The sequence below is a fragment of the Dunckerocampus dactyliophorus genome, chromosome 10, assembly GCF_027744805.1.
Source record: "Dunckerocampus dactyliophorus isolate RoL2022-P2 chromosome 10, RoL_Ddac_1.1, whole genome shotgun sequence".
Lineage (NCBI taxonomy): Eukaryota > Metazoa > Chordata > Actinopteri > Syngnathiformes > Syngnathidae > Dunckerocampus > Dunckerocampus dactyliophorus.
The window spans coordinates 31,880,211-31,893,929 of record NC_072828.1 but is presented as its reverse complement, the minus strand read 5'-3'; the positions used below and the strand labels follow the sequence as shown (position 1 = coordinate 31,893,929).

The window sequence follows — 13,719 nt, the reverse complement described above, 5'->3', positions numbered from 1 at the left end:
CATCACAAAACAACATGCTCACGTTTTCCTACTACTACTAGTAGTTGAGAATTTTGTTAGAAAAAAAATGAGGTTGGATGCAGTAGCCAAGTGCCCCCGAAAGATAGTAGTAGAGATAGTAAAGATAGTATGTCGCGTTGCGCATCCACCGAAGAAGAAAAAACAGGAAGTTAGCACGCCGCGAATTGAGACACTGACAGATTTCGACAGTGAGTTGGGATTTTTTTGCCTTCCCTTCTGATTGTTTTTCCCACTTAACTTGACGCGTGTGACCTTAAATCGAGGTGATTAAGCACAGCTTTTCGGATATGGATAATCGTTTTTATAGACTTTCCACAATGATCTTAGCGTGTTAGCTGCTCGTGTTAGCGTGCCATCGCTAAGCTGCCAGTTTGGGTGAAAATGTGGAACGTCTTCGTTCTTTAGGCACCTCAAAGTTTCTGTTGTTGTCCTTTATTGTCTGTGACTTTATGATGATACATTTCTATGCAGTATTTGTGTTGACAGTGTATTTGGTAGCCGGGCCTTCAGTAGGGACTTCAACCAGGACACAAACCATCTCTTGCACTTTTTCTCCATTGTTAACGCACTGAAAGCATGCCTCGAATCAACAAGGACCCAATCCATCTCTTGCACTTTATCTCCATTGTTTACCTACTGACAACATGCATCATATGTTGCACACATGACTAATGAAAGGAGATGTGTACTGGTTGTTTTCTCTTTAATAAGTAAATCTTTAACAACAGAAATAGCACATTAGCCTTGTGGCATTTCGTCACACACTTGTTCTTGTCTAACGTGACACTCCAGCACAGGATGTTGTTCTTCTTCGCTGAAGCGACGGACATTTGGCGAGACACTCCCCTTGTGGCCAAGTAGTGCTATTACATCCCATTAGTTTTTGTGTGCAGGGGTTTGGAGAACAGTACATATTTTAACAATGCAACAACCGTTAACTTTACAATACAATCAAAAATGTGTGGGGGTGGCTTTCTTATCCTTACACTCTCCCCTCCAAATTTAATGGCGTCCCGACATTATGACGACTTTACTCCACAAATAGTCATTTGTTGTATGTCAGAAAGCTGTAAACCAGTTGGAGTCAGTAGTGACTCCATAAAGATGCATCACTGTCCATTACAGTACACCATATGACACATATCTCCACTTAATGCCAAATGGTCCTTCATACCGACCGCTGTCAGGCTCTACAACACCTGCACCACCTGAACCATGTTGTAGTCACTATGTCACTATGTATTCTTTACTTGCGTATCTTGTTTGCTGCTGTAACAAGTGAATTTCCCTGCTGTGGGATAAATAAAGTACCATACAATACAATACAATGTTTGCAGTAGGTGTCGACAATCCATTGCCACTTCCGTCACTTGCATGGGTATCTGCATCATCACTGAGAAAGGTATTTTGACACTTCACAACCTTCTAATTAACATGTAGTAAAGCCATAATAAAGAGTGCCCACCATACAATACTCAAAAGCATACACATTAACAAAATTAACAATACTCATTCTCTCTATACAACTCTTTTTAATAACTGTAACTGTAATATGTTAACTTGCACTCATTTATACATGTGACATACTAGGCACACCCAGCTTATGGTACGTAAACATTAACTTTGGTGGTTGGTCGTCATCAGCCATGTCACCTTTGCTGCTTTCAGGCTCGTCAGGCTGCTGGGCTGATGACCTCTCCGCGCTCTGGCTGTCCTGGTCCTCCTCTGGCTGGTGTAAATGAAACTCTTCCTGATTCCCATCCTGCAGGTTCTCTGCGTCTGTTTCTCCAGCCTCTGGAAGGTTTTCCCGTTCCTCTGTCTGCAGCTGTTCTGCCTGTAGAAGCCGTTTCTCGCTTCCGCCGTTGTCCACTTTCCATCCAATAATTTCGCTCCACTCGTCCTCATCCTCAGCACTGTGCTCCTGTTTTGTGTCTTGCCCGATGTCCGTGTGTTTTTCCTGGCCCTTGTCTTCCCTGGTCTTGCACTAGAATCACTCTTCTCTGCAGGCAGGAAGTCACATGGCAGCAAAAGGTTTTTATGCACGAAACGAGTTCGACCCTTTCCATTTTCCGGCTTGATCTCGTACACTGGGCTGTCCTCTAGCTTCCGCTGTGTCACAATGTGCACTTGTTCCTCCCAGAATGACCTTAACCTCCCTGGCCCTCCTTTTTCAGCAAGGTTTCGAACCAGCACTCTGCATCCCGGGTACAGCTCAGCACCATAGACCTTTTTCTCATACAGATCTTTTGCTCGTTTCCTCTCTTTACAGGCTGTGGTAGAGGCCAGCTTGTAAGCTGCGTCCATCCGGGTTCTCCATTTCTCTGCATAGTCTTTGTGGGATGAACCCTGAATCTCGTTTGACAGGCCAAACATAAGGTCAATAGGAAGCTTGGGGTTCCGACCAAACAAGAGGAAGTAAGGAGCAAAACCAGTGGCCTCACTGCGTGTGCAATTATATGCGTGGACCACCTTAGCTAGGGAAGCTTTCCAGTCTGCTTTAGCTGCTTCTGGAAGGTTCCTGAGCATCGCCAATAGTGTCCTGTTAAACCTTTCGACCTGGCCATTCCCCTGCGGGTGATAAGGTGTTGTCCTTGACCCTTTTACCTCACTGTATTCTTCTAGCTTGGCGAACAGTTTGTTCTGAAACTCCCCCCCGGTCATGGTGAAGTCAAGTCATGAATCCAAATCGCAACACAAAGTCACCCCAGATCTTGTCTGCTGCCGTTTTAGCTGATTTATCCCTACAGGGGTAAGCCTGGGCACATCGGGTAAAGTGGTCCATTACCACAAGAATATATTCATATCCTCCTCGACATTTTTCTACAGTAGATGTAAATAATCAATGGAGACCAGTTCAAATGGGTAAGTGGTGACAATATTTGTGAGTGGGGCTCTGGTTGGTCTGTTTGGCCGCTTATTTTTCAAACAACTGCACATTCTTGTGATGTAATGTTCAACATCTTTCTGCATATGGAGCCAATAAAAGCGATCTCGGATAAGAGCGAGCACCCTCTCTACCCCTAGGTGGCCCATTTCTTCATGTAGTTCTTTATACACAAGTCTATGGAACTTTTGCGGCAAAAGAAGCTGTGAACGACTAGCAGTCTTTCTGTACAGTAGACCATCATCATCTATGTGCAATTTGTGTCTCTCTCTTACCAGAGCAGCCACTGCCTTGTTACTGGCCCATCTTCCACCTTTTGGCCAGTGGATTGAGCGAACACACTTTAGTGCTTCTCCAATTACAGGATCCTGCTCCTGTGCCTCACCGAGAGATGCTTTGGGGTTCTCCAGTCCCCCCAGGTTCACTTCCTTGTTCTCTTACGCCAACACTGTTGAGATGGTTACTGGACACAGCCATGGCTCACTTCCCTGCATTTGAACAGTCACCGCCTGAGTCACACTGTCCATCACCTTGGGTACCACTGCTTGCGTGCAGGCTTTCATGTACTGTTCCATATCTAAAGGCATGCGTGAGAGACCATCAGCATCTCTGTTGACTCGGCCCGGTTGATATTTAATGGAGAACTGGAAGTCAGCGAGTTCAGCTACCCATCTGTAAGTGGTGGCATTCAGCTTGGCTGTGGTGAGCACATATGTGAGGGGGTTGTTGTCTGTGTAGACTCCAAATGGAGGCGAGTAGTACAGATAATCCTTGAACCGCTCACATATAGCCCACTTCATTGCCAGAAACTCCAGCTTACCAGAGTGAAGGTGGTAGTTTTTCTCAGGCGCCGTCAGAGTTCTGGAACTATACGCAATCACCACGAGCTTCCCGTGTTGCCTCTGGTACAGCACGGCCCCAAGGCCTTCCTGGGAGGCATCGCAGTGCAGGATGAACGGCTGCTCGTAGTCAGGATACCCTAAAACAGGTGGCTGGGAGACGAGATCTATTAGCTGACAGAGTACCTGTTGATGTTCAGCTGACCACTGGATGGGGTGAGATGATGGCAACTGGCCCCCTTTGCTTCGTGTTTTGTCATTTTCTTGGTTTCTGTTTTACCTTGTCAGCTTTTTCTGTGGACAGGAGGTCATAAAGAGGCTTCGCTATGCGTGAAAAGTTTGGAATGTAACTCCTATAATGGGAGATAAATCCTAGATGCTTCCTCACATCTCCAATCGTGGTGGGCATTTTTTTTTTTCAACGCTTGGACAGGTGCTACGTCTGCAGGATTCATGGTATGACCATCTTTGGTTACCAGCCTTCCCTGGAATGTCACCTGATTCTTAAAGATGTCACATTTTCTTGGTGTCAGCTTTACTCCATGGACCTGGTAGCACTGCAAGACTCTCCTCAAGTCATTTATGTGGTTCTCAAATGTTTGGGAATGTACGAGATTGTCATCCAAGTAAGGAAGGCATATTTCGTCTCTCAGCCCCACCAGGCACTCCTCCATCGACCTCTGGAACTCTGCAGGAGTGGATGACAAGCCAAAGGGTATTGTCATCCACTCGTAGAGTCCCCAAGGTGTAAAATGCAGTGAGAGGTCGACTTGACTCTTGAAAGAAGCCCTGATGATAAGCCTTGCCTTCGTCCAGGACCGAAAACCACTTCCCTTCAGCGTGTTTAGCATGTCCTGAATACGTGGTATTGGATGCCGGTCGGGAATGGACTTTTTGTTTAGCTCCCTGTCGTCACAGCACAAGCGGAGGCTCCCATTCTTCTTCCGCACGCACAAGGTGGGACTTGCATAGGGGGATTTGGACTTGGAGATCCAACCTCTGTTTAGTAAATCTTCAAGATATTCCTTTACCTCTTTGTGGACTGGTTTTGGTACTGAGATATAAGCACGCCTAACAGGTGTGGGGTCATTGAGGCGAATCTTGAGCTGCAGTGAGGGTATGGTATGAACATCCTGTTCATCTCTAGCAAAGGCCTTCCTTTCCCCCCTCAGTAGCTGTTTCACCTCCTGCTGTTGCTCTTGGGAAAGATGATCAAGAGGGACAGGAGGGTCCCAAGCATCTTCACTGTCACTGTTTAGTCTGTTTTCCTGTTCCATATTAGGCTCCATCACTTGCGTGGATACTTGTTGGATGAGTGACATTATTTTTGTCACCTGACTCCCTTCAACTGGTCGTGTAGCTGCAGGGTAGCTAGTTTTGACCATCTGAGTCCGTCCTAGCACAGTTCTCGGTGGCAGTGAGATGTCATGTGCTGTGTTATTTGTGACCGGCAGAGTAATGCGGGACCAGGGACCTCGCTGCAACCTCACCACGCTCATCTGGAAATCTAACCCCTCTGGTAACTGGGGAAGTGGATCTGACTCAATAAGGACATCCTGGTGATCAGGGAGTGAGCCTGCTCTCACACTACGACGACACGGCTTTTGTCTGGCCAGCCGGGATAGTTGTGACCTCTCTCCTGGTTTTCACTGGTGCGAAGCTGGGAAAGTGAGAGGACCGTTTTGAGTTCTAACATATCACTGAGACTCAGGCCTGGGCTGATGGCTCTCACCACGGCTTCAATGATCTCGGCCTCACTGGGATTTCTTTTCAGTCCCATTTCAATTTGATGGCTGATATTTGAATATGACAGTTTGTCTCTCTGTCCCCTTTCGCCAATTTGTCCATTTATTTTGAATTCCCGATATATAATTACTTCAGGCGGCTGCATTTTTGATGAATGTGGTGCCGCAGTTAGCGGATTGGGCCTCTGCATTGGGCTTTTCTTTGTCAGTCTTGCCATCTCCTCCTCTAATCTTTTTGTTGAGGCTTGGAAGCTTAGTTGCAATGCTGCATTTTGCTCTTGTAGGCTGGCCAATTGTGCAGCATCTTGACTGGTCTCATCCTCTTCCACCTGTGTCTAGTCATAGCTATTCTTTATTTCAACAGCACTTTTTGTCAAACGGTCCACAAATGCACAGGCCACCTCTTCATCTTCATGTTCTATTACTGAGTCAACTTCTTCACTTATTAAAGCAATCAGCGTGTGCTTCCTTTTTGCCTTATCAGTTGGGATTTTAGCATGCAAGCACACTTCTTGTAGTTGCTCAAACCTTAACTGCACCAGGATCTCGCTCAGTCGATCATGCAATTGCTCCAGCTCCATCTTTAGTGTGTTGCGTCTGTGGAAATCCTTCACTACTTCTCCATAGCACCGCTGATCCCACCGCTGCCACCAATTTTTGTTGCACACATGACTAATGAAAGGAGATGTGTACTGGTTGTTTTCTCTTTAATAAGTGAATCTGTAACAACAGAAATAGCACATTACCCTTGTGGCATTTCGTGACACACTTGTTCTTGTCCAACGTGACACTCCAGCACAGGATGTTGTTCTTCTTCGCTGAAGCGACACACATTTGGCGAGACACTCCCCTTGTGGCGAAATAGTGCTATTACATCCCATTAGTTTTTTGTGTGCAGGGGTTTGGAGAACAGTACATATTTTAACAATGCAACAACCGTTAACTTTACAATACAATCAAAAATGTGTGGGGGTGGCTTTCTTATCCTTACATATACTCCCTCAACTTCACACACAAATAAAAAAACACACACAACCCCTAAATTCTCCTGCAAAATGAAACTTTTCATTGAAAACACTTATTTCTTCGCCAAATGGTATTTTGTTTTTTCAATGACACACACAAAGCATCATATGGATGTACATTGATAAAGAAGCAGTGATGCAAAACCCTTCTGCATGTATCATCATAACTTAGACCTTTTTTTGTTTACTCTCTTTACACTTACTTCCTAGAGCCCCACCAATATGGGATTTTTGGGGCAGATGCTGAAATCGGGGCTGAAAAAAAGCCAATAACTGATGTATGGGCCGATATATGAAATGAAAGCATTGATATGTACAGGATATATACCGTACATGAACACAGATTCTTACAATACCCAAAATATGGTTCAACACAAAGAAGCAGAAGACTACTAAATGAAAATACAATTTCAAACTAATACATTATGTGTCTGTAAAATGCTTATTCACAAAAACATTTAGTAGCCTACAATTGGTGGGTGTACCCCGCCTGTCGGCTGAAGTCAGCTGGGATAGGCTCCAGCATGCCCCCGCGACCCTAATGAGGAGAAGCGGCATAGAAAATGGATGGATGTTATATTTAGTAGCTAATGAAAAGTTCAATCTGCAGCCACTGCGTATTTGCAAGCAGCTGAAAAACAAATGCTGAAGCTAACATTAAAAAGTTGACAAACAAACAAAATACAGTAAGTCAATCAAACCAGACTTGACGTTACTAGACTAAATATGAGGGACTAAACTACATTTAATGTAACTATGTAGCTGCTTTCAAAACATGCAATATATCAAATGACAAGTAAATACATGACTTGGAACATTTTCAAAATTATTTACATGAGCTTGTAATTGTATGAGCCCCTGGAAATCCCGCATGGAAGTATGAAGTGAAGTGTGTGTATCTGCATATACAGTCAAACCTGTCTTAGCGGCCACCTTTATAGAATGGCCACCTGCCTATAGCAGCCACTGAAAAATCCCCCGCAGCAAATTTACATGTTATAGACCCTGTGTATAGCAGTCACCTGTCCAACGCGGCCAGCGGCCACCCATTTTGTCTCCCTTGGTCAATATCTGACTGCATATAGTGGCCAAATTACCAACTCAAGTAGAAGCTTCATGCACGAAAAAGTTTCGTTTTTCAAACAATGAAGCCGTCGTGTGTAGACTTTAATTACTGAGTCCTAGCTCAGTCACAATCATTCACAAGATCCACACAAACTGTCAGTTGTTCCACATAAAAAAACTGTCTTCTTTTGAGCTTGCTATTTCCTGGTCAAACATGTAACTTTAAGAGCATTTGCACCAAAACATTACCGCAAATTAGGCTGGGAACAGGACGTGCTCCCAGCGATGCTACAATAAAAAAAAAAACATACGCAAGCATGCATGTGGCAGCGGGAGCAAAACTGAGTTGGGTTGTACTTAATCGAAGTATTTTAGAATGTACTCACGTTATTTTTCATCAATCCTCATCCACAAATCCATCAAAGTCCTCATCTTCTGTATTTGACACAAAAAAAGCCGTCTTCTTTTCTGTTCGCTACTAGTCTGTTAACTTGTCAGTGTTATTCAGCTCCGAAGCAAAGAAGGAAACTTCTCCTGTTGCTTCTGCCAACTTTATTTATTGAACGCGGCCACCAGACAGCGGCTCAGAACACACACACATCTCTCAGCATCGTCTCTCCTTCCTGCTTGCCCACAAGGCAAAGGTTAAACAAGCCCCACTACATAGCTGTCCAGCCAATGCCTGTAACAAGTGACACCGTTTATTTCCTGGTGTGAGACAATGTGCACAATGTGTGTCAATACTGTAATGCCGCTTGTTGTGGGGAAGGAGAGACTCACGTCGCCGATGCACTTTAATGGCTTTATTAACAGCGGAGAACACTGCAGGACTTTACATCCACGCCAACATAAACACACTTCCCAACTCTCTCGAAACTCACAGCTAGCACTGAGCCTAGCTCTCCTGCTCTAGACGCCCACCGTCACTTCCTGATGAACTAAAGCTGTAATGACACTCTGCCGTATAAAAAGTAAAATATTAAAAACAAGCGTAAGACATTACTAGCACAGTTTTGTTTTGTGGGTCGTGGATATATTCTATCAGTTATTATTAAGCCTCTAGCTTCCTTTTAGTAAGTAAAAACCTTGGCTATGATTGCACTACATTGTCATGTAGACCTACAAAGTACACTTGGAAGAACAAGAGGTGAATAAATGTATTGCAACTGATGTGAAACTGATGAGGGGTAGGATTAAATAAGCTTTGCTTCTTCCTACTCCTTTTTGGACATGCAAAATTGTGAATTGTACTATGTGATGTGCTACTGTTTGACTCATATGCATGTTCAGGATGAATTAAAACCATGAACCATGATAATAACAAGCCTAGTAGTGCTGTACAACTTTTATCCGCAGTCCGTAGTGCCCTCTACTGGTCAACATTATTATTTATTTTTTCCCCCCTTTTTTTTCTTTTTTTTCCCTCTACTGGTCAACATTCAAACTGGACGCCAACCTGTCTATACAGGCCACCTGTCTATAGCGGCCACTTTTGCAGATTCCCTCTAGTGGCCGCTATAGACAAGTTTGACTATATTTATTTCACTTGAATGCACGGTATAATAGACTTCTATTAGTCCACGGTGGACGTGTGGATTAACAGTTGCATCTATCTGTGTTTATCTCACATAGGTGCATCTTAAACAACGTTAAAGCACTCGTAAAACTTGCGTAAAATTAGCCTCTTTGCGAATAGCGTGTGTGTGACATGGGCCGGCACTCCTGATTCTGAAGGCCTTGGGCAGATGCCAGTGATATGGCAACACATAGAAGCTGAAATCTGATTGGACAAAAATGTAAGATTCAAGATTCAAGAGAGTTTTATTGTCATGTGCATGGTAAAACGGCAGTTATACCATGCAATGAAAATCTTATTCTGTTCATTCTCCCACGAAAAGAAAGAAAACACAAGAAAGAATAAGAACATAAGAAACATAAACATATATACCAATAAATTAAGCAACAAAAACAGAAGAGACATTAATACAAATAAATAATACAAATAAATAAATAAAGTGCTATGAGTGTGTGTTGCGTGCGGCGTGTGTGAGTGCTTCGTTGAGATACACTACTGGAAGAAACACGCTACTAAATGAAGATAATAAATTGTTGGAATAAAGGAAAACAATTTCATGGAGCAAATTCGTCTGGTCGTGTTTAGGCCAGCAGAGAAGGCTTTGCTGGCCCTGCCTGCACACCGCTGGTAGTCAAAAAGCTAATCTAGGCTTCAATTCCAAGCAGGTAGCGACTGTATAGTGTTGAAGTTGGACGCTGACAAAGCACATGTGCTTGGTGTGTGTCCTGCAGACATCCAGCTGCTGCTGATGGCGAGTCAAGAAGAGCCACGGGCCCCCCACGTCAAAGAGGAAGAGGAGGAGCTTGGAATCAGCCAGGATGGGGAACAGTTTCAAAGGCAGGAGGTAGACGCTGATAGCAGCAAATTTCCTTTGAAAATTGTACTTGTGAAGTGTGAAGATGATGATGATGATGAAGCTCAGTCCTCAGTGCTTCATCACAGTCTGAGCGGGGCGGAGCCTCCAAAAGAAGCCGGTGGAGGATCACAAACAAACGCAAACTTAGCTCCGCTGTCAGATGTGGACGACACCGCGTCACGCTCTTCTGAGAGCGATCAGAGCGAGGACACCAAAGAGCCTTCAGGGTCTAAATGTCCCACCGGCAGCAAGGCCTTCACCTGCTCTGAATGTGCTCAGTCGTTTGGTGACAAGGGGATTTTGAACCGCCATATGAAACGTCACACAGGAGAGAAACCGTTCACTTGCTCTGTTTGCAGTAAAACCTTCAGTCGCAGGGACTGCTTACTCTCTCACATGAGGTGTCACACCAAAGAGAAACCTTTCAACTGCTCGCTTTGCGGTCAGATGTTCCGTCACAGGCAAAACTTGCTGTCTCACCTGAGATGTCACATCGGAGAGAAACCTTTCGTCTGCACAATTTGCGGCGGAACCTTCTCCACAAAGGCGCATTTGAAAAGACACGCCAGGACGCACACGAGAGAGAAACCTTTCATTTGCTCCGTGTGTGATAAAAGTTTCTCCACAAAGGAAAACGTCTTGTTGCACATGAGAACACACACGGGCGAGAAGCCTTTTTCCTGCACGATTTGTGGCGGAACATTTTCTACAAAGACACATTTGACAAGACACGCCCGGACGCACACCGGAGAGAAACCTTTTACTTGTTCTGTTTGCCATCAAAGATTTTCTCTGAAGGAAAACATGATGACACACTTGAAAAAACACAGCAGGGAGCGTTGTTTTTCCTGCTCGGCCTGCCCTGAAACATTCTCCACTAAGAAAGAACTGATAGCGCACAAGAGAACGCATGCCGGAGAGAAAGCCTTCTCCTGCTCGGTGTGCGCCAAAAGCTTCTCCAGTAAGGGCAACATGACAACACACATGAGAGCGCACAGCGGAGAAAAACCTTTCACCTGCTCGCTGTGCCACCAACGCTTCGCTATCAAGGGGGACATGATGAGACACATGAGAACACACACTGGGGAGAAACCCTTCAGTTGCGAGGTGTGCCACAAACGATTCACTCGAAAGTGCCACGTCAGCAAACACAAGTGTGTCGCAGCCAACGACAGGAAGGAAGCGGCAGGACGTGACATGGACAAACAGTAGTGAACACACGATGATCTCCGTAATACCTTCTTCTATATTCTTATACTTTCACTTGCCTTGTCAGATATTCACACGCTAATGATGGCGTCTGGTGGAGAGTAAATCTATACTCTTGTCCGCCATCTACACTGCATCATTTCTACAGTATTGGCCCTTGTCAAGATCGAATAAAATGCTTCCTGAAATCTCAAGCAAACTGTACTGTACATGCGCACGCACGTGCACACATGCAGTCATCTAACCTTATGTGCTGTACACACACACACACACAGTCATCTAACCTCATGCAGGGTTTCCCTTCGGATATTTTGAAGCCGTGGTGGTGGGCTGCATAGGAGGGCGGGCTGCTGCTGCTGCTGCTTTGATGACTTATTTATTGATGAAGTTATTTATTGATGAAGTTTTTTATTGAACTTTTTCAACAACCAGCAGAACATGAACGGAGAACATTGCAAAACTTAATTTCATGCAAAGTTGCTGAGAGCCCTGAAAGTGAGTCTAAAATGTTGACACTCCTTTTGTCACATGACCTATTTAGTCCAATAGTGACTATTAGTACAAAAGTACAACATTTTGTGCTATGTGACACAAACCTACATTTAATTTGATGCCTTTTTTAGAGTAATACACAGGAAATGAACTGTTAATCTATTTTTTAGTTCCAAATAACACAATTAACAAAATAAAATAACAATTTAAAGGGACCCTGTCCCTGTTCCCTCACCCCATTGCAGTTTACGTTTCGTGGACTCGCTGTTTTAAAGTGCAATTTTAGTGTTTTGTTTTGTTTTTTACAGCTTATCAACGCTGTTACAGGCTGCGCCTGGCTCTTTAAGGAGAATGGCATCGTGGGAAGTTGTCTCTCTCTATTCTCTCTCTTCTTCTGCATCCTGATTGGCTGTAGACCATTGTCAATCGATCTCCTTCGTGCCTTCTCTTGTTATGGTCATGGCTACCAAAGTAGCTAACCGTGTGAGCTGCTGCCAATACTGTAAACAATGGAAGAACCAGAAGAAGCTAACCATGTGAGGAAAATACCACAACAGGATCTCCGTTCTCCTTGCACTGTCAGGCGTTCAGGCGGTTTCTGAATTATGAGCGTTAGCACTAATTGTTTGGCATTTTTATTCACAATCGGTGTACCTCTGGGGAACGTAGGTCTTAAGACATGGAGAGGAAGACTGGTCGCCTTCAAAATGCAGAATGTTAAGTGTAAATTACTCAGGAGTTGCTTATCCTTCAATGATTGTTGTATTTAAAATGGCTTCTTAATGAGCACAAAGGCCTTTTTATAGCCTGGTTGATTGTATATGTGGATAAATGTTCACTGCCCCTGCACCCCCACCAGTAAACATATGTGAAAAGATGTTTCTATAACATGTATAATGTTATGCAGCCTTGTCGCTATCATGGAATAGTGTTTAGAAGACATTATGTAAACAAGACATGACTTTTGTCTTTTTGTTGGATTTTTTTTTCATGTGTAGCGGCGGAATAGTATCCTTTTTCAAAATGCGTTTATAGCGTACTTTCAAGCCAAAGGCTTCTTTTAAAGATGTTCCTTCACAGCAGTTATCAGTGAAATGATCACTGGAAAGAACAGAACTCGAGGTGGGCGTCCATCTATCTCTCGTTCTCTTCACTTGCTTTGTCCATTGTTGTCTTAAAGCTTCCCCGATGACGTCACTTCTGGAAATGAGGCTGAGCTGAGAGCTACGTCGTCATGGCTGGCGCCATCATTGCCTTCAACTATAAATGTCATTCTTGCTCGCGTTCAAAATCCAGTGTAGAACATAATGATCTTACATATAATAAATACATATAAAAATATGACATTGAGATTTGCTTGATTTTGTCACACAACTCTTCGTTTTGTTAACTTTGAGGAAGGTCTCTGCAGCAGAAGTACTCCCTCACAACGCTGCCGTCAGTGGAGGATGTTTTGTTTTGCTCCAATATCCTTCCAGTCCTTAGTGTTAGCCTGACTCGTTTGCGTGTTGCTGTGCTGTAAATGTATTGAAGAGTTTTCTTGCTTGGGTCTAAGTTACATTATTATCAGACTGGCACTGGCTGGATACTTGAAGCACGCCATGGTTCTCATTCACTCAGCACGTAAACACGTTTCATTGGCTCATTCTGCCAAGTGTGTTTAATGTGTTAGTGAGGTGTGTTGAGTGTAAAGCCGGGCTTGCGTGTTCAACAAAGGTAGCTCTCTTTTAAAGCAGCTGTATCGCCATGGTAACTTACCACAGGCTACACCGATGTCCAGGCTTTCAGCTTAAAATCGGCTATGAAAGCGCCACTGTTTCATTGTTTAACTTATTCGGAGATGGTGTCACCATTTATTGAGAACCTACAGACCCCCTTGAGGGGACATGAAGAAAAAAAAAGGAAAAAAAAGAGCATTTCCTGATGATATCCATCTATAAGCGAGGGAATACCCTAGATATGCGCACTTTTTGAGCAGAGCGTCACAAATAAAATGTAATGAAATCC

General features: G+C 44.0%; 1 protein-coding gene across 1 annotated transcript; it reads left to right on the top strand.

Moving 5' to 3' along the window:
• The first annotated feature begins 163 nt into the window (after positions 1 to 163).
• On the top strand, positions 164 to 13,719 carry LOC129188676 (gastrula zinc finger protein XlCGF57.1-like). The gene is made up of 3 exons (XM_054789553.1): positions 164 to 209; positions 1,690 to 1,755; positions 9,887 to 13,719. Exon 3 carries the CDS (start codon positions 9,904 to 9,906, stop codon positions 11,221 to 11,223), a length of 1,320 nt encoding a protein of 439 aa, XP_054645528.1. The 5' UTR covers positions 164 to 209; positions 1,690 to 1,755; positions 9,887 to 9,903; the 3' UTR covers positions 11,224 to 13,719.

Bases quoted from the DNA above. Each gene is read 5' to 3' on its own strand.
- LOC129188676 (XM_054789553.1), top strand. From the start codon at position 9,904: ATGGCGAGTCAAGAAGAGCCACGGGCCCCCCACGTCAAAGAGGAAGAG.